This window comes from Corvus hawaiiensis, chromosome 24, assembly GCF_020740725.1.
Source record: "Corvus hawaiiensis isolate bCorHaw1 chromosome 24, bCorHaw1.pri.cur, whole genome shotgun sequence".
NCBI lineage: Eukaryota > Metazoa > Chordata > Aves > Passeriformes > Corvidae > Corvus > Corvus hawaiiensis.
In genome coordinates this window covers 10,733,028-10,753,928 of record NC_063236.1, presented here as the reverse complement: position 1 = coordinate 10,753,928, position 20,901 = coordinate 10,733,028, and the positions used below count along the sequence as shown (strand labels likewise).

Genomic DNA, 20,901 nt, shown 5'->3' with positions numbered 1-20,901 from the left:
AAGAGAATGTGACACTTAAAAGGCTTGACAATAGAACGACTTTGTAATTCAGATGATACTGGAGGAGCCCCTCTCGATGTGTTCAGTTTGCAGCAAAGATGCACCACGGAGGAGAAGGAAACGAGGAGCTGGTGCTGGGTGGAGGACAACACCTCCCACTTCTCCACCCCAGCAAGAAAAGGCAGAGGCAGCTGCTGACAGCTCCTGAAATGCTGCTCCTTTAGCAGCAGTGGGGAAGGAGAACAGTTCATTGTTTGGAAGTTCGAGAAGGAGTGAGCAGAGTCCCAAGGCACAGAGCAGGGCAGCAGGGACAGGCAGGGCTGGAAGGCTGGGGGTGACACGGGGGGAACAGGAGAGCCCCCGAGGGCTAAAAGGTAGCAGGGTCATTCTAGATCTCAGCTTGGGGGAAAGCAAAGGTTCAAAGGGGGAGCCTCTCACAAAACGAGGTACACACAACATCGGGAAAAACGTAAATGCTCAGATGCTGTGGGGGAAAAAGAAAAATCCAGGACTGTTTGAAGTGCATTTGTCATTTAATGGTTAGATTTGCTAAATGAGCCGAGATGCTGGACTATCTGATAATCTCAGGGGGATTGGCATTGGCCTCAGTGCTGCATTTCACAGGGGCTGCACGGAAGCTGCCAACAAATATAAACCCTTGGTAATCACAGTGCTTGGTTTCAAGTCTGCAGTAAATGTGCTTTTGACAACTACAGCCTCTCAGCGTGTTCAATTCATTTCATTTATTATCTGGTGCCCTTTGACTCCCTGAGAACAAGCAATGTACTGCAAAAGCCTTGAGACAGACTTCTCATTCCATTCTCCAGGCTGTAAGCTTCCAGGAGAGAACCAAACACAGATTTAGGCAAGGACTACCCAGGACAGAATAATTTTGTAGAGCTGCTCCCACATAAAACTCTAACATTGAGCTGAAAACTGTATCCCAGGCTATCAGAGAGCAGAGGGGATAAACGAGGTGAGGCAGGCAAGTGGACACATTGTCTGGGGATGAATTAAAGCACTCAGTCACAGAGCAATTGCAGCAGCAGAGAGGGACGCTGGGCGAGGGAGGAGCTGGAGCTTTCCCGATGGAAGTGCACGAGAGGCGGGGGACAGAGGGAGGTTGTTCCATCTCCTCGGGAGATGGTGGCACACAGGCAGCTCTGACTGCAGCTGAGGAAGAGGTAACTATGGAGATGCTTAAAAGGGGCTCCAGCCAAAAGGAAGGAAGAGCAAGGACACAAATGTCTGATTGTTCCTCGAGAGGCACGTTGGAAACAGCCTGTTCCAGAGCCTGGGGAAGCAGGGCGGCAGCAGCAGAGCGCACGGAGAGGGGAGCTGGTGCTGGGGAAAGGCTTAATTCTGGATTTGTGTCATCCCCATACCCATGAGGAAGGCGGCCCACACACCTGTCAATAACGAGGCCATTATAATAATTGATTTGCTACAAAGCAGGGGAGTCAGCTTTGAAGTGTTCTGTTTTTCAGCTGACACCCTAAATTTTGGAGGTGGGTTAGTGAACTTCAGAGTGTGGAAAAGAACGGCCAGAAAAAGTGACTGGAGCTGTCTAAGGAGAGCTCAGCAACAGAACATGACTCAGTTCCAGCAGGGGATGGGGTTGGGAACTTAAGGGGAGAGAGAAACAATAAGGTTAAAACTGGAGCTGGCTGACATTTAAAGAACATGTTTTTTTCAACCAGAATGAATCTGTGTGGAATATGTTTTTGTTGTTGTTGATATTTAACAGACTTTGACAGGGGAAAAAAAGCTTTTTTATTATTTTTTTAAAAAGACATTTCATTTTTGCTGGGCTAGATACCTCTTTCTCTGTCACATGCCTTAATGGAGTTCAGGGGAAAAAAAAAACCCAAACAAACAAATAAGCCAACCAGGAATCCTGCCTCTTTTCTTTCATATCATCGAGGAAAGCAAAACAACATTTTCCATCAGTTCAGCTAGTCCAAATTCCCCGAGTCCCAAATTGTATAAGACAAGGAGTTGTCTCCTCTGAAAGGAAGGGCTGAAGTCAGTGAGCTCCAGTTTATGGGTTCAGCCTCCAAAGCAAGCCCATACGTCCAAATATTAAAGCCTGCTGTCAACAGCGGCCCAATGCCCAGCTGGAATTCCTTCCACACATATCCAGAAGCTGCTCTACATTTATTTTCAGTGAGGCCCTTTCACATCATGTCTCAGTCATAGCCAGAAAACAGCCTACAAAATCCAGGGACCTGACTGATCATCCCCAGGGGCTCTCCTGGGTCACCTCAGCACCAGGGTGTTCCTTTCCCGGCTGCTGGACGCCCAGGTTTGTGGCAGCCTCTGGCCAGATGGCTCCATTCTGTAGCACAGTTGGGAGGATTTGTAATGGCTCATGTTGCCCACTCCATCCCAGATGTCGAAATAAATGCAGGCTGGAATTGCCTCGTCAAGGAGACCTGGATCGAAGCATTCAGCCAAAGAACGTTGGGAAGCCCTATCCTGCCTTGGAATTGGCTTCTCGTGATCGGATTCTATGCTGTTACCTTTATTATCCAGTTTATACTGTGCCACCCTGCCTAAATAACCAGAATGGGGCGGGCTGGGCACAGCTGAGCCTCCAGCAGCTCCCAAATGAGCCCAGCTCCCATCCCTGCACTGACTGCAGTGCGTGCTGATGTCTGAATTCGTGGACAGGAAACATCACTGGGGCAGGGGAAAAGTCGCTGAAAGTGGGTGCAAATTGTGGTCACCAGTTTGTCCCATGGCAGGGATCCAGAGCTGCCCTCCTCCTTCATGTCCCTGTCACGCCACTGTTTGGACAAACTGATGGCACAGCAGCACTGCCCTTCCATCCTTCCCTTCTGTGACTCCTTTAGTCACGCGTGTAGGAAAGAGCAATTCCAGCACTGCCCGTGACCCCCGGCACATCCAGCGGCGAGGCAGGACAACCAGGAGCCACTGCTGGAATGCACAAACCAGGGCCAGGGCAGTGTGTAACCACGACAACCCCACAGCCTGGGGACACCTGGGAGCGCTCCAGCCCCAGGATAGCATCCAGGCAGGATTGTCCAGCCCCCAGGACAGCATCCAGGCAGGATTGTCCAGCCCCAGGACAGCATCCAGGCAGGATTCTCCCTCCGCATCTGCCAGCCCGGCTTGCAGCCAGCGTGTTGTGGCTGTCAGCACAGGGATGTGAGCAGAGACACCAGTTCTGGAGTCTGCACTCCCCCCATGGGAGGGGTTTGGGATGCATTTTTCCCTCAAGAAAGATGCATCACCGCACATCTCAGGGGCAGTTTCAGTAGGAAAGGCGATCGTGACACGGCTTTGTTGTCATGTGAGGAGTTCTGGGCAATTCTGGTTCCCAGCAAACAACATTTTCCCAGTTAGTGCTGAAAACTGGCACACGGAGAAGAGGGGTGGAGCTCGGGTTGGTTCCCTCACTGCTGCCAGCAGGCACCTGTCCTGCAGAGGTGACAGAGGTGACACTCACTGGACCAGGTGCTGGGCAGCACTACCTGGAGCCATTCCCTTCCTTTCCTGCAGCTGCCACACCATTAATTAGTGCTCATCTACCAGGGAGAGGACCTTGGCATGTGACAGCAGATAAAATTCTGTTAATTCCTCCATCCCCTGAACACTTTATAGCTATTAATTAGGGGTGTGAGCTGTGTGAAAGAGGTTATAAAAGTGAGCTCTGGAAACACAGATAAAAAAAGACAGACAGATAAATCACAGGCAGACAGATGCTCATCACACTTGGCTGCCAGTGAAACACCGAGCCTCATTTTAGACTAGTGGAGAGCAGCAGCATCTCTACTAATGATGCAGAAAAACATGAGGGTCTTTTCCTGAGATTTTTTCTTAAGTAACACATTTCTAGACAAATTCTGACACCCTGATTTACACCCCATAACAATCCCAACTATTCCAGATTATTCCCACCACAATTGGGCACCTCTTTAACCACATCCTCAGAGTAATTCTGACCCAAGCTCTAAAAACCTGTCACAGCATTAATACCATAAAAAAGTGTGTGTAGGAATTTCTTCTATTATTATTTCAATAAGGGGGACAGAAGGGAAGAGAGGTGGTTTTGTCACTCAGCTGGGCTGGCAGCACGGGAACCTCAGCAGAGAGGGAGCTTTGAATTTCAGCCAAGTTGAAGCAACTGTGTAAAACATAATTCAATCAAGGGAAAACTCCCATAAACTCAGTCCTTACAGAGATCAAGGCCTGACTGTAACCCTTATGGGGTGGATGAATACATAGATAACTTTAAAAAGGTATTAAAAATAAACAGGGAATCTTCAGAGGATAAAAATATGAAATGGCCTCCAGAAAAGCTTACTACTTAAATTACAAGCAAAGGAATTAAGTGAGAATCACCAAGTTCTACAAAAACAAGGGAAGGTTATTCTTTTCTTTGCTGTAGAATGCAGCAAACACCAGAAAAGGGATGGTCCATGTGAAAAGAAAATGACAGTACAATGAAAACTGAGTAAGATTGGCAACAAATACACACAGGCTGGGAATCAGAAAAAAGAATTTCTGAAATAAATGTCCTCCAGGAATGAGAGCTTGGCTAAGTCTGAGCTAGAGCTTGTTAAGATCAAGATGAGAATGTACAAAAAGAAGTTTACAACAGGAGGGGACCAGGCCCAGTGCTGCAGGGGCTTCCTGACCATCTTAACAGTTTTGCATATTGCAACCCTTTGAAAATTCCCTGTTTAATCAGCCAGGCTATCTGTGACTGGTAGAGAGGCCCAGGTCCATTAAACTCCATATTCTGTGCATTGTTCTATAAATAGCCTGAACATGATGTTCCTCAGTGTTGGAAAAGATTAAATGATAAAGTTCATTGGAAATGATGTTCTGTTGCTTTAATGGTGCCAAGGGTAAGGTAGCATTAAAAGGAGAGGCACAGAGGAGGAGAGGAGAATCTTTCATCTCTGGAAAGTAATGAAGAGGCCCAAAATAAGATCAAGGTCTGACTGTAAGTGGTTCTATCAAATTATATAGGAATATAATGAGTTCTACACTATCTGATTTCCATATGCAGCTCTATATCATCTCCCCCAAAGCAAAAGCGACAGAATATTTGAACTTGGCTCAAAATCTGTTTAATGTAAAGATCTGAGAGGAAGTAAAATCCAACTGTACATACTTTGTTTCTTAGGGGGAAAAAAAGAGGTTAAAAGGAGAAGAAAAAGTTACTCTCAGGTCCTGTACCAGTGCTGTGCTCTGGTTCCTGCCCATTCCCGCAGCAGATGGGCTGTGGCTGCCAGAATAACAACTGCTCCTGACTGGATGGGCTATTTGCTTTCCAAACAGCCTCATCTCACCCAGCTCTCCAGCCCAGGGAGCAGCCCCAGCCCCAGCCTGGAACTCCAGCCTTTGGCAGAGATGGCAGAGCAGCTTCCCAGGGCCCTAAGCAGGACAGATGAGCAGTGCTGCCTCACTGTACTGAGCAAAGCACTCCACAGACAGTGGATTCATTGAATATCTTGTTTGCTCCATTATTTTTGAATGCTTTTTTAAAAATGAAGGGCTTTCCATGTTCTGCTTGGCAAGGAAAAACTACCACAACAGGCCAGGGAGCTGAGCAGGTTTGCACCGGATGAAGGTTCCATCCATTCCCTTTCCAAGTACATCTGTGCTCTGAGTTCCCACTCAGAAGTACAACCTGAAGTCTCTGCTGAATTCCTTCCGGAATTTCAGGCTAAAAAAATTAGTCAAAGGTTCCAGAGACAAGATCATTTCAGGAAGGTGAGAACATAACCACAAGAAAACACTTTTTTGTCATTCCAGACTCCAAGCCCTGTTGTTCAGCCTGTACAAACTCCTCTTCAGCTCTACAATCTGCTTGTCACCTTTTCCATCTTCCAAAATCAACCACGTTCTTTCCATCTAGAATTTAAAGCCCAAACCCCAAACAAGCAACAAATGCAGACAAAAGCAAAAAAAATCAAGTGCTTGCTGAATAGCTGCAATATTGCACCTTGAGAGTAAAAACCAGATCCAAAACACTCTGTTGATAACTTTGGAGAGCAGCTCCATTTCAGCCTTAAAGGCCCAGTGGTGCTCACCTACTGCAGCAATCACCACTAGTACTCAAACTATTAATTATTGAAGAATTAGCATGTGAAACATGGTTAATTATTTTGTGTAGCTGTGTTTTCTACCAGGAACCCTCATGGTGTGGTTTTAGCAGTAAAGGGAGAGGGAATGTGGACAGAGCACCCCTCACATGAGGAAAGGCTGAGGACTGGGACTGTTTGGTGCCAAGAAGGGAAGGCTCAGAGGGAGCTCGTTAATGGATAAATACCTTCAGGTGCTCAGGGCGTGGAGCTACTCAAGAACCACCTGGACAGAGGGTGGAGGTGGCCCTGCAGGTGAGATCAGCTGACCTCCTTATGAATAGCTCCAAATCCACCTGACACAGGGTGCAGGTGGCTCTAGATCAGGTGACCTCGTTAATGTACAAATACCTTCAGGTGTGCAGGTTCTGGAGCTATTCAAGAACCACCTGGACAGAGGGTGGAGGTGGCCTATGATTCGATTCCAGAGATTGTTTCCAACCTCATCCTGAGAGGGATAATGCTAAAAACAGCTCCAGTACACAGAGGGAGAAAAGGATGCAGGGCCTGCACAGAGAGTTCCTGACAGGCAGGCACTCCACTCACTGCTTGCTCAAGAACAGAAGGTCTGGAAAGCTGAAGTTGTCTGGCAAATATGCAATTGTGTCATAGGTTGTAGCTTAATAGTTTATTATCCCACATAAATCAAGAGTGAGCGCTATCTCCATAAGAACTGGATGAAAATCATTAATAAATAATAATTAGCTGTTTCCTGAGCCTGCCATCTGGTAAGCATTTCTCCCAGCCAGCAGCTCCTGCTCCCTGCACTTCTCCAAAAAGCAAAAAGATGAACTCAGGCTCTTCTCTCTCCTCTGCCAGTCCCTTTGGGAAGTGCAGACACCCAGGATGCTGCACCCTCCCCAGCCCAGCTCAGGTCTCCACTTCTGCAGCTCTTCACTGCCCTTCCTGCTTATTCCGAGCCTCCAGTTTCTTAAAAACCAGCAAGCCCCAGAAGTTACTGAGCCCTGCCTTCCATCCTGCTCTGAGAAACACGTGGGCTCCAAGATAACCAAATTAATCATTCTAACCTGTAAGTGGCTGTCATTAGTATTATTATTTTCATCATATAAATTATCTTCCAGATTAGGTCATATGCATTTTGAGATCCTGTGGTTTCCTAGCAACTCCTCTCCCCATCTCCATGCAGACACAGTGTGCCGTTTGCTTTTCCTTTTTTAGCCTCCCTGTGCAGGGGTTATATTCAGTAACAGTGATCTCAGGCCCAGCCCTGGTGACCTTTAGTCTGTCACATTTGGGGGAGAAGATGCAGAAGACAACGATCCTCCCCAAAATGACGCTTGCAGCAGAAGGGCAGAGAAGCACAGTCCTCCACTTGCCCATGTTCTGTGCCCAGACCAGGAGGGCTGAGCTGCAGGAGAGGGGTGACAAAAACATGCCCACATGTGGTAAAAACTGGCAGAATTTGGAAGATCTTAAACCCTTTTTTACTGTCAGGCTTGATCAAAGTGCCACACCCCACACAGGCACAGGACAGGTACCCAAGCACCAGGCAGAGCCTGTGTCCCTTGACAGAGACACTTCGATGCTTTCCAAAGAATTCACATTTGCACACAGACATTCACAGAAAAACCTGAACTGTTGTTTCAGAGTTGTTTCTAGTCCAACGGAGGAAAGTGTCTGGAGGGCCAAACCAATTTTAGGCACCAATTTTAATTAACTTCTCTAGCTGAGTTAATCAAGATATCTACCAAATTTAATCACGATGGGGACCCGGCGTTGGGCGCTGTGATGATCCCAGCCAATCCTTTGTGTGAGGAGAATAGGATTAACTTCTGTCCTGCCCCACTGACATTTTTTAAAATAACGTCTGTTCTAAACTACAAAAGCTGTGGGGCTTAATTATTTAGATAGCAAGTGGCCCTGTTTCAAAAGGAAAAGGGAACAGATCTCAGAACCATCTCCAGCCCACATGGAGTACAGCTATTAATATTTGATCCCCTGCTAGCCTGGAGGCAAAGGGAATAATGTTCATTACAACAGCCTGAGACTGAATCCACTTTAATAAATGACTGAACTGAAGATGAGGATGAACCTTTCCTGCTACAGGTGAGGTAAGCTGGGCACTGGCAATTCCTCCAGCAAAGGAGCTGGTATTTTATCAAGCACAGGGAGAAATGGGAATCTTCAGTGGTGACCATCAGAGCATCCCTGGAAAAACCACCACTGCATCCAAAATCCACTCCTGCTTACAGGAGAGAGGAGATCATTGTGAAAAGTGAGGAACACACACACAAAGGCACATACTTGCGTTTAAAAGAAACGATTTAATGGAAATGTAATTATCAGGAACAGAGGGACAATGCCATGTACCTGGAATATGAAACATCCCTCATTCCCTTATCCCGGCTCTCTCCCACAGCTCCCATTCCATAGCAGCAGTCCCCATGGATGTTGCAGCCTCAGGCCAGTCCTTTTGAGGGCCTAGAGCAACACAGCAGTTTGGGAAAGTCTGCAGGAAAAGTGAAGATCCAATTTCACTTTCTTGTTGTGTTCTCAGTCTGTGTTTTGTCCCTGTCTCAGGCCGAGAGCACCTTGGCCCAGCACAGAGATCTCACTCTCACACACCGATTAGGAGGCTCAGCGTTAAAATGGGACAAGGAAATCTAGGTGAGGTATCGAAAATAAAGCCAATTTCAGATGTCCCCATTTTGGGGGGTTCGAAAGATGACCTATTTTTCAGATTGGTCATAGTCTGTGTCACCCAATTAAAGCTGCAAACTTTACCCTGTGCATGTCTTTGCCTGAGAAATTGTCTGCTTGAGCACAAGGTCTTGATGTTAAAAAAATATTTCAGATATTTCCAATACTGAAGGCCAGAATGGCTCACACCTGGACAGGGACAGAGCTCCTGAAATGGCTCCACTCTCTGGACCCACTGCAGATATTTGCCTCCTGCCTTTCCTCTTCCTAGAGCGTTTACCCATTAGCACCTCTAATTAGAAGGGAAAATCACGAGCTCCATGTTATTTAAGGGATTAGGCAGCATTTTAAACTACAGCACAATGTAATTATTTTTTAATAGCTGCAGCTATTTCATGTATTTACTTTTAATGGTGTTTGAGTCATAAATTAACAGTAGAAAAGAAAAAAGGCAAATCACTTGACAGAGGAGCAGGCAGCAACTGAAAAGAAAAACTAAAACGCTAAAAGGAATTATCAAAAATAATCAAAAAGGAAGAGGTAGGGTCAGTTTTCCTTGTTTGCATTATTCTGGACTGCTTCTTATCATCTAACTTGTCCCCCTGGAGATGTGTATTTTTGGAGAGTGTTCTTTTATCAGATGCCAAAGTTAATGAAGTCCCACTGCCACTGCTGGGACACAGGTCCAGGCTCACTGAGGGCCCACTGTCCCTGTGCTGCTGCAGCACGAGCAGAACAGGGCACAGAGACTGCCAAGGACAGAGCTGAGGGGGAGAGAGAGGGGTTTGAAGGGCCCAGGGTGTTGGGGGAAGGTGGGAAATGAAGGCACCTCCGTGCAGAGCACCTGAACCCTGAACAGCACCCACGGCCCCCGTGCCCGCAGCACGGCCAGCGCGAGGCTCCAGTGCTCTGCATCTCACCCCAAAAAGGAACTCTGGGAGGCAAAAAGGAGCCAGCAGCACCCAGGGGCTGTCTCAGGGGGGTTGTTAACACCCTGTGGCAGACAACGTGCTCCAGGCAGCTGCGAGCTGTGCTCAGCTGCCCCCTGCACACAGACGGACAGACAGACAGACAGACACCCAGAGCCGCCTGTGCCGCTGTTCCCAAAAGCTCCTTGTCCTCCTGACAACCCCTGGTATTTCACCCCAGGCTTTTCCAGGCAGAGTGACCACCTGAAATCACCTCCCTCCCAGTACTGGCAACACGGGACAAATCCCCAGTACTCCCAGCTCTAACCCCAGCCCTAAACCCAGCCCAAACCCCAGCCCTAACCCTGCTCTGTTCCCCAGCCCTAACCCCATCCCTAACCCCAGCCCTAACCCCTCTCTGTTCCCCAGCCCTAACCTCTCTCTGTTCCCCAGCCCTAACCTCTCTCTGTTCCCCAGCCCTAACCCCAGCCCTAACCCCTCTCTGTTCCCCAGCCCTAACCCCTCTCTGTTCCCCAGCCCCAGCCCTAACCCCTCTCTGTGTCCCCGCAGAAGGCGCGCCTGGCGCGGATCCGCGTGGCCAAGACGGGCAGCTCCAACGCGTACCTGCACAGCAAACGCAACGGGCTCCTCAACGAGGCCCTGGAGCTCACGGTGAGTGCACAGCCCTCTCCCTCCACAGCTGCCCACCCCCCAGCCCCGCTCCTCTCCCCGGGCTCCCCCCGTCTCTCAGCTCACTGCTCATTCCCAGCCTGGCACACGGGATGTGCTATCACACACTGCACGTGGGGTGTGCAGGCACAGCTGGAACCCAGCTGCTCGACTGGATGGCAGGGAAAAGCTTCCTTGAGCTCCTCCTTGAGCTAGGAAAGGATCTGGCTTTCCAGCAAGGAGCAGGTTCACAGCTCCCTCTAATCCCTGGGTGTGACGGAGCTGTTGGAGCTGGACTCATTTACACAGCCCACACTATAAATATCCACTGCCTTCCATTTATTTTTTAAGAGTCTAATATCTACTATCTGATCATCTCCAACAGGACAAGGAAAATATTCCCTAGCTCCTGTTTCAGGCAGGCTGGTGGTGGGTTTATTTTTAAAGGCCTCCAGAGGCCTCTGGCTGCTCAGGAGGGGGAAAGTTTTAAATGCTCAGACTGCTCAGCAGAACCAGCAAACACGAGAGGAGGTTATTACATTAAGCCTCATCAACACCAGAGCAGGTATTAGCACATTTCATGGATTTCATTTCAAATAAATCAGCCTTTCATGTAGGTGGGGAGCGAAGAGAGAGATGAAGAATATTTGATTGAGCCCCAGAGCCGCCTAGAACTCATTTGTGCATCCTCACTTGGGATCTAATCCTCAATATCACTCTCCCTGGGACACAGCCCTGCTTTTGTGCCCAGAGAGGAGAAACAGAGCTGGGGAAGGGTCTAGAGAATAAGTTCTCTGAGGAGCAGCTGAGGGAGCTGGGGGGGCTTTTCCAACCACAATGGTTCTGTAAAATCAAAGCTGAAAACCTTTCCAACCCCTGCAAAAGCTGCTCCCCTGGACATGAGCCCACTCCTAGCCCAGCTCAGTGGGCTCAGCACAGGGGAGTCGTGCAGCACCTGGTTCTGCACGTAGGATGTGCTCAGTGCAGCCTGAGACAGATAAATCTGGCCCTTTACAACTGGAACTTTCTAAACTGTTCAACAAAAGCACTTCACACCAAGTACGGATTTGGAAGGTGGGGGCCCCAGAGCAGCTCTGTTCTCCCTTCCAAAACAAGTTGGATCCCTCTGACTACACATCCAACATTGTCTCCTGATCGGCAAATGGCAGCCACGCTCAGAAATCTGTTCCTTGGACCATACATCACTGCTGAGCAGTTCAGGAGGAGTTTCTGTATAAGGGCCATGACTGGTCACACCTATCCCAGAGCTTATCCCCACACAGGAAAGGCTCAGGACTGGGAAGTCAGCTCTGCTGGGATTCTGCTTTTTCATTACCCAGAAAACATGCAAAAATTTGACTAAAAATTTAAAATTTCCTTTTAAACTTTAGGTTTCTGGTCTTTAAAAATTGCCAGGAGAGCTTAGCAGGATCACTCAGTTTGCACTTGATCTTCCAGCCTGTCATCCCAGCAAGGATCTCCTCACTTCTCTTGTCAACCAAAACTCCCTGCCAAGACCACTCAGGGAAGAGCAGCTGACACACCAATGCTTAAGTCCAAAATGCACGAGGCTGAGAGAACTATTTGGCTGAATGGGTTCATCTTCTGGCACTTGAGCAAAAATAAGTGGGAAAAGGATCATTTTGGCTACAAAGCTACTGTAGACACAGGAAGGAAAACAGAAACATTTCTAAAGAGGTTCTAGAGGATTTTTTTTACCCATGAATAACTAAATTTAGATCTATAGGAGCTCCTATAGCAGTTTTCACAAGGTTTTCTGGCTGTAACTTCCTTCCTGGTGGGCTTATAGCTCTAAATCATAGAATCCCAGAAGGGTTTGGGCCAGAATCAAGACCCAACACGTCTCTCCATCCCCAGGCAGTGGCACTAATTAATTACAGAACTGCAGAGCGTTCTTCCTTTCAGGTGTACATGACCAGTTTAACTCCAGGAGGCAAGATTTTATGTCCTTTCATTTTGTGGCGGAACAACAAACTCTTCTGAAGAGTACAAAATGTGAATGACAGCACAGTCTAGACAGCCAAATTTTTTAAGCTGTAAAAACATAAAGGAACACGACTTGTGTAGCTGCAGTAACAGACACCAAAATATTATCTCCATACTGTGCATATTTGTCAGTCACATTAGTGTCAAACTGCTTCCCTGCTCAGGTACAAGCCCTGTTTTGACACCTTGCCCAGGATCTGTGTGAACAGTAATGGGCTGCACGTGGCCAGACTGCCACAGGGCTGCTCTGAACCCCCAGCAGTAATTCCAACTGCAATTACTCCACGGCCATGACCAGGCGTTCTCTCTCCCATCAGCAGTGATCCCACAGCTCTGGGCTCACTGTGGGTGTTTAGCAAGGGCCCAGCAGACTGTGTGACACTGGGAGGGGTCACCACAGCCCCACGCCGTGCCCTGGCTCTGGCTCTGCAGCCAAACCAATAAATTGGGAAAACAGGACTGCTCAGGGTTCCGGAACGTGTGCCGGAGTGTCCTTCCATTAGCACCAGAATGAACACACTGACACCATCTTCCAAGGGAACAGCACGTCTCCAGCCCGGAGCCTCCCATCAAAGTGAAGAAAAGGACTCATCCAAGGACAGCAGCAGGAAGGAGATCTGCTTCCAGCAAGAATGCAGGCTTGTGCTTCACAAACATGTGGATTTGTGGCATTTGCCACCTAGACACAAAGTCCTCAGACTGTTTTCTTCTCATTTTGAGATTTTTTTAGTGGGCTTTATGTCAAAAGTGCTCAAGGGATGGTGAGCTCCTTCCCATGGCAGCAGCCTACATATCCTCTTAGCACTAATCTCCTTGTACAGCAGCTGAAATTCCCTTTCAGCTGCAGTGCCAGGAGGTGCATATCCCGGGAGCAGGAGGCCGGGAGGTCCGGTGCCTTTTCACCAGCCCCAGATAAGCCCTGTGGCTGTTCCTGGGCAGGGCCAGCCCAGCCCCTGAAGCAGCTCACCAGGACCCAGTGATGGAGCACTGAAATAGAGGTAAAGTGGAAGAATTTTGGATTTCAGAACTGACACCACAGTGTGCTGCAGCCTCCCCCCAGGCAACCAGCAGTTCACGGAATGTCTTCCAAGAGCAAACTGAATTGTAACTGGCATCAAATCTTTGGCATCCCTGCTCAAAGAGCAAAGCTCTCCCTCCCCCATGAGCTCTTCCATTGCAGCCAAACTCTTCTGCTGAAGACACAGATTTTGTTCGCCTGCAGACGCAACCTCTGTAGGTTCCCTTTCCTCAGCACTACCCCCAAAACGCCAAGTGTCTGGGACGTTGGCACTGGCCCTGGCCCAGGGCAGCAGCTCCTGCAGATCTCATGCCTAATTTCCACGTGGGATGGCCTCGGGTGTTTCTGCCCTTCTGGAAACACTGAGCTGACTGAAAAAAAATCCCGAAGGAAGATAAGGTACAAGTCCCACTCCTTATTCCTGGTCGCTGCCATCCCTTGAGCCCTTTCCCTCAGGACCAAGCCCAGCCTTGAGGTGGAAGGCAGAGGGAGAGCCTGGGCTGTGCTGCCAACACTTAACAACTGGTTTGGGTCTCCTGCCAGAGCTGTGGAAGCTCTGTCTTGGCTCTCAGACCCCTTTTAGAGTTCCTCTTAGGCAAATCCTCATAAAAAGATACTGTTTGCAATATGTACTCTTCCTCTCTCTTTTCCCAGTGTTTTAGTGCAGCATCATCTCTGCTTTAGGGCTTCCAAGGGCCTCCATGGGAAATATTCCAACCCAGACTTCAGTGGAGTCAGTCATCTCAGCAGGAACCAACAGGACCTGCTGGATGTGTTACCTCACCAGGAGGATTGTTAATAAGAAAAATGGAACTGATTTTTTTTTTAGGCCACTTCTAAAAATACGTCTGGGAATGTTCATCCTCCAAAACAACAGCAACAAAAAAATCCATAACCTGCCTAAGATGCATTCCCACAGGATTCTATTAATTCTGTGTACGGGAAGTCAGCTTCCTTAATGTCCCACTTCAGCTGTGTTTTGGCACCTGTCAGAGACAGAGTTATTCCTTCACTTAAGGATCACAGCACCAGCCTGGGAATGGCATCCAGAGCAGGCACTTGCGGGGAAGCAGTGGGACACAGGGGTGCATTTAAATGCAGTGCTTTAACCACAGCTGAATTTGATCCCCTTGAGAGCAACAAGCAATGTCTTGGCAAGATGTTCTGCCACCCATTTCCTCTCCTGAGCAGTCAGATCCTGCTGTTTTGTGTCTGAGCAGCGATTCCAGCCATGCACATCCATTTCTGACTTTCAGATTCAGGCATTACAGAAGACACCAGCCCCCTTTCCTTCTGAGGCTCAGGGACACATCTTACACCACCTAATTGCTGCTGTAATGCACGTCATTGTCTTTGAGAGCGCTCATCCTCAAAGACATACAACAGATTAACGTGTCGTGAAATCACGGGCGGTTTCGAGACCAGAAACTTAAATAGCAGTAAGAGTATATCCTTAAACCACAAATGTTAACTGTGCCATTCCCTGCTCCCGTGTGCAGCCGTGGCTCAGGAGCTCTGGGCAGCGGCACCCGAGCTCCAAGGGCCCAGCACTGCCCGGCTCGGGCAGAGCCGGGGGAGCCAGGCAGCTTTGCTTTGCCTCCCAACAGAGACTCGGGGTCAGGGGACATCTGTTGGCATTCAAAGGTCACGGCACGCTTAGAAATCTTAATGTATTTTGGAAAAGTACAGCAGCACAGATTCTTTTTTTCCTTTGCCTTCTGGTTCCTGAGCTTGACATCGTAAGTCAGCAGCCCTTCCCGTATTTCCCCCCTAGCTACAGAATGCCTAGAAACACACAGGGTTTGAATCAGAGCTGAGTGCACCTGAGTGGACAAGTGAAATCACTAAGAAAAAAAATTGAGGAAACCTCCTAAGAGTGAGGAGAAAAACCCGAGAGCTGGCAACGCTGAAATTGTTATCTTTACCCCAGTGGAAGCTCCTGCTGGCTCCGTTTGTTTTCATGGTTTTACACCTGGTTTGGGTTTTGTTCCCCTCCTCTTTTTGTGGCTATTCAGGGATCCACCGAAGAGGAACAGCACATGACTAAAGGCACCTCCTTAATCGAAAGCCAACACCACCATCTGCTGCACTGCCTGGAAAAAACAACCGTAAGTACCAGCACAACCTTGCACACGCACGGCTCTGGGTGCCCGGCCAGGGCGCCCCAAGGAGGAGGTTACACACGGGGGGCTCTGAGGTGACCCCTGTCACACTCCCTCCGAGGGTGGCACTCATTCTGGGCTCCCAGGAACATTCTGCAATGGGTTAAATGCACTTCTATTTTGTTGTCTTTAAAATAATAAAAACAATTCCTGTGCAGAGGGATAAAATGGGATTATCTGGTACCCCTCAGTCACCCACGTCTGTACAGAGCCAGCAGCAGCTTCTTGGTCAAGTTCATCTGAACACAAATTTTCAGTGAGGGGTTAGGGACATCCTAGAAATAAGAAGTTTCATTTCTTCAGTGCTCCTGAAAGAGAACCAAAGTGCATTTCCCTTGTGCTGTCAGCCACACATCACACATCCATCACTGCTGCTGATCAGCACTAAGGGACAGTCCTGCTGCCTTGGGAGGAAGATGCTGCTGGTGACTCCAAACCACAGCCTGGTCACCAGTGCCCACAGGGTGGGAAAAAATAACCTTCGGCCTTGGAGATGGCTCAGAGAAGATGAACTCTGTTCAAGGGTTTAAAGGTTGCACACATCTTTTCTCATCTCTGTCTGCTTGCAAGGGCAGGTGATCTATCTCAAAGCCACTCAGGCAGCTGGTACAGCATGATGGTTCTGTTTGCATCCTGCAAGGTGTTGGGAGCCAGAGTTTTATTTTTCATTACTGACTGATTGTGTATGCAGAAGTCTCTGGGAACATTTCAGATATTTATTTGATACATATGTTTTGCTTCCAGGTTTATAGAAAAGGTTCTGCAGTAAAGGAACACATTATCTATACCATGATTCATTCTAGAGAGAATGAAGAGAGGTTAACACTTGAAATATTCATGCCTTTTTCTATCTGCATCCATCATCAAATGTACTTTTGATTTCTGACTTGCAAGGGTTTCTTTTAGACAAATCACCTTCACTTCCATAGTTTGGCTTATGCTGGAATAGCACCACTTAGGCCTCAGAGAAACACTGGAAGAAGCTGAGTAATTAATTACAGTGACCTGAGCCCAAGGAGCTCTAAAGGTCACCGTGCCAAGGGCAGTGAACTGATTCTTCCTGTATCAATGACTACTGAATTTGTTTTACACAACTCATCTCGCCTTTATTTCAATGTTACATTACCAACAGATATTTCACAACCTGACTCTTCAGTTTAAAACTTTCTGCCTCAACCCTTCAGTACTATGACCCATATTTCACAAAAACACTTTCATTTGAAAGCTTGAACAAATTGGCTGAAGCAAACAAAAGCTGACAGCCCTGCCTGCAGGGTCTGCCCTGCTTTTAGAAAGGCTGTCCAGGGGCAGGTGAACACCTCTGGGGCTGCAGGAGTTGCTCCATCGCTCATGAGCTGAAGTAACGTGGCCAAAGTGTGCCCTAATTCGTGGTGCGGCGCCCCAGTTAGTGGGCGTGGTACCCTAATTAGTGGGCGTGGTACCCTAATTAGTGGGTGTGATACCCTGGCTGTGTCAGCCCACCACACTGCTCACAAACCTGCTCAGTAAGTCTCAGCGATTGAAAATGTTCCAAATGTTCCTCTTTTTCAGCAAAGAATGGCAATGACAGTGATACTTGAATTTTGATTAAAACTCAGAAGGAGAAGCTGCACAACAGGTTTTTCCCTCATGTTTTTCAGCCAGTTATTACCATGGTGTAGCACCAAATCAGCAGATTTGGATTCCGGTCTGGAATTACTGGCCCAGAAAGTTCAATGGGTTTGTGTGGAGATCCTGTACTTCACGTAATCTATTAAAACACTATGCAACAGAAAATTTAAATTGTAGTAAAAGCATTTTTAAACACTGAAGAGTCATTTTGTGATCCAGTTGCAGGAATGGAATGAGGAATGTACCATGGTTGCAAACTTGTTTTAATGGGCAATTCACCTTTCCTGAAACGAGGCAGAGGATTCTCAGAGTACATTCTTTATTGACCTGGTCTCTGGGTTGTCACTGGCACACGCTTCCAGCTGAGTGGCTGTGAATGGCTCACAAATCTGCTGTGTCAGATGACAAAGTGACCCTGAAGTACCTGTAGCTGCCACAACAGAGATTACTTTGTCATATTCCCACAGCAGATGGAGTTTGTTCAAACAAAAGGAGGTTTTTTCCTCCCATTCCAACTCCCAGATTAAGTCTGGACATTCACATGCTGTATTTTCTCCAAGTGCTGAGTGCCCTGAACCCAGTCCTTCAACCCAAACCCTTCTTCTGTGTTTTCACAGAGTTTGATCAAACCCCACAGTCCATTGGTGACACAATGGCAAAGCAATCCCAATCTGTGATTTGTGAATCAGCAGCTGAAACTTTGTTTGCCTTTGCCTTCGGCTCTCAAAAGATCAAAGTAATAAAGTTGTTATGGGTTTTGTTCTGTTTCCATGAACAAAACACTCAAAAGCTGAATTGTCAGAAGGATTCTGGTTCAGGGTTTTGAGAGAAGGTCCTGTTGCCCATTCAAACTTGAGCTGGAATGCTGAGGTGAGAGATGCAGTGCTGGGACTAAACTTCTGAATGCTGGAATGGACAATGAATTGTGTTTTTATCTTCTGTTGGCATGTTGTCTTGTAGGGATTGTCCTATCTTGTGGATGATCCCCTGTTATCTGTACGAACTTCCACCATCAAGGTATTTCCTTTTCAATTCGATCTGTTTTCTGTATGGTCTCTGTGACATGTCTGGACAGTGTTTGCTTACTTCTCGTTCTGGTCTGGTCCTGGGGAGTCTGTGCACGTGGCTCCCTTTGGCTTCCCAGTGCTCTTGTTCCCTGTGAGAGTTGTTACTTGTTCCAGTGGAATCTGATGGCTGCCTTCAGCATGGTTGCTTTTGTTTCCCATCTTTTCTGAAGCCGACAGGGACTGGATGAAGTCTGTTCACTCTACCTGGGTGTTCATATCCACATGTAGGAGTTCTTTCTTTCAGGAGTTCCTGTTCCTTAGCACAAAAGCTCTTTACAGATTCAGCTTTCTGAATTTCCTTCCCCCTGAACACTTTCCCCTCTCCACTGCCATGTTTATTCCTCCCAGCTCATGCACTGCAGGGATGCTTTGAACCCAACAGCCAATGCAAGCATTAAGTTCTATGGCCAGGTGATCATCCAGATAAAATACAATCCTGGTCCCAGGGATAAAGGAAAAGTAGCATGAACTCCTTTTGGGTTTCATAACCATGTGGCATTCCAGACTTACTGAGACCATTCTGGAATCCAGACAAAAAATGAACAGAAAATCAAACCCTATGGATTTGAACCCAACAGACTGACAATCTCAGACTGTGTGAGCAAGGCAGCAGTGACATCCTCACGCTTTTGTCACTGCAACAGCTCCTCCTGTTTCCCTGCGGACACAGGAGACCAAAATCTTCCATGGTTGCAGTGAGGGCAGAGTCCTTTCTTTTTAAGATCTGCCCGGTGCAGCCCTTTGCAGGCACGGAGGCAGAGAGCATCTCCCACAGAGCAGGGGCTGACACCCCCCAGCCCAGGCTGTCGGTGTCCCCAGGGAGTGACAGCTCTGCTTCTCCCCTGCCAGAACCACGAGTTCATCGACGAGCAGCTGTTTGAGCAGAACTGCATGGAGAGCTCAATGCAGAACTACCCCTCGTCCCGGAGCCCCTCCCTGTCCAGCCACCACGGGCTGACCACGTCCTGCTGCTCCCGGCGCAACAAGAAGACCACGCACCTGCCCAACTCCAGCGTCCCGGCCACGCGCCTGCGGAGCATGCAGGAGCTCAGCACCATCCACATCCAGTGCAGCGAGCAGCCCTCCCTCACCACCAGGTACAGGGCAGGGGGCGTGCTGAGCGCTGGGGCCCAGCTGTGCCCAGCTGCAGGGCTGGCAGGGCTGTTCCCCAGCCAGGGGCTGGTGGCAGCATCTTTGTGTCCCTCCCAGTGATGACCCAAGGGAAGTGGCTCCTGGCTGTCCTGGGAAGAACCAGATTAAAGCCAGACTCCAGCGCAGCTTGTAGGTGGATATCAGGAAAAGGTTCTTCTCCCAGAGGGTGGTGGGGCACGGAACAGGCTCCCCAGGGAATGGTCATGTTGGCAAAATGAATGGGCCAGCAGTGTCTGTCAGCCAAAGCTGTTGGAGAGCTGATGTGGTCCCCCCGGGACACTCCACTGATTTCCATTGTCCAAAAATCTAAATTGCCACTCTAAGCATCACTGGAAAACAAACAAGAGGAATTTCACAATGGTGTCTTAGTAGCTGTGACCTAAAAAGCCATAAAGGACACAGTTGAAGTGTCCTTTAATACAAAATATTTTAAATTTAATTTTATACATAAATTGCTGAAAAAGAATCATTTATTCACCATATAATTCCTGCAAAAATTAAATTACTTTCTAAATCCCCCTCAGCCCATTAAGTTTTTTGTGCACCAGGGCTGGTTTTGAATGTCCCATTCCTCTTCTCCTCATTCCTATCAAAGGGATGTAAAAACCGAAACAAAGCTGCCTTTAGGGCAGCAAGCGATTGCTCTGTGCCAGAAGGGCATTTCAGAGCATGAATTATGAATGAATAAGTACAAAACAAGTCTCCAGCTATTTCAGTTTCAACATGACAATATTTTAAACCAGCACCTGAAGCAGTAATTCACAGGAGTGTCAACTGTTCTAGGTGCTAAATCAGATGCCAGTGATATTTTAAAAGTCAACACTTATTTCACTTGCTTACCAAACTGTGCAAGGATGGAGAGAGAAAAAAAAGCTTTTCAGCTGTTTTTCATGTGGAATGCAACCAAGTGGGTGTACTGGTTGCCACTGGCAGAAGCACCCAGTGCCTGAGGCTGCCCCACTCTCAGGTTGTGCCCGAGGCATCCAGGGAGCGGAGTGGGTTCTATTCCTGGTGTTTGAGAGATCAGAAACCATCCTCTGGTGAGTCACTTCGAGGTAACAACAGCAGCCGCTTCCCAACTGGGAGCTTTACATTCTGAAAGGACAGGCCTTGTGTTGAAAATGAACATGTTGGGCTGGTAATAGCAGACTCCTGTAGCTGTGCAGATGCACAGAAATCAACCTATCATTTTCCCTCTGTAATTAATTATAGGATGCAATTGATGCAGATCTAATAAGAATGCTCCCAGCTGTCAGATCCTTGAAACTACTGCAGAGAGAAATAAAATAGAAAAGATCAAGGGACAGTGAATATGAAAGAGGTATTTGAAATGCAAGGAAGACAACATCTTTCTCAGAAAGAACTACCTGTGCTCTGAAAAGATGCAGTACACAGGACGGTGTATTTAGATGTCCTTTTAAATAAACTAGAATTATGCAAGAAGGAAATGGAAACAGAACAATTTGCCCTGTGAAAAGCTGTATCCTAACCAGGGGGAACATTACCAAAGCTTGGTGTAATCTGTGT

At 47.9% G+C, this 20,901-nt stretch overlaps 1 protein-coding gene across 6 annotated transcripts in view; it reads left to right on the top strand.

The window, feature by feature from the left end:
- KCND3 (potassium voltage-gated channel subfamily D member 3) overlaps nt 1–20,901 on the top strand; it is a 112,627-nt gene that overhangs the window by 85,578 nt on the left and 6,148 nt on the right. For 5 of the 6 annotated variants that reach the window (XM_048327667.1, XM_048327670.1, XM_048327668.1 and 2 more), the window contains exons 4-7: nt 10,259–10,360; nt 15,398–15,490; nt 18,116–18,172; nt 19,072–19,319. In XM_048327667.1, coding sequence (XP_048183624.1) covers nt 10,259–10,360; nt 15,398–15,490; nt 18,116–18,172; nt 19,072–19,319 — 500 coding nt within the window. The remainder of the gene's footprint in view (nt 1–10,258; nt 10,361–15,397; nt 15,491–18,115; nt 18,173–19,071; nt 19,320–20,901) is intronic. The other variant, XM_048327672.1, reaches the window with a different exon arrangement.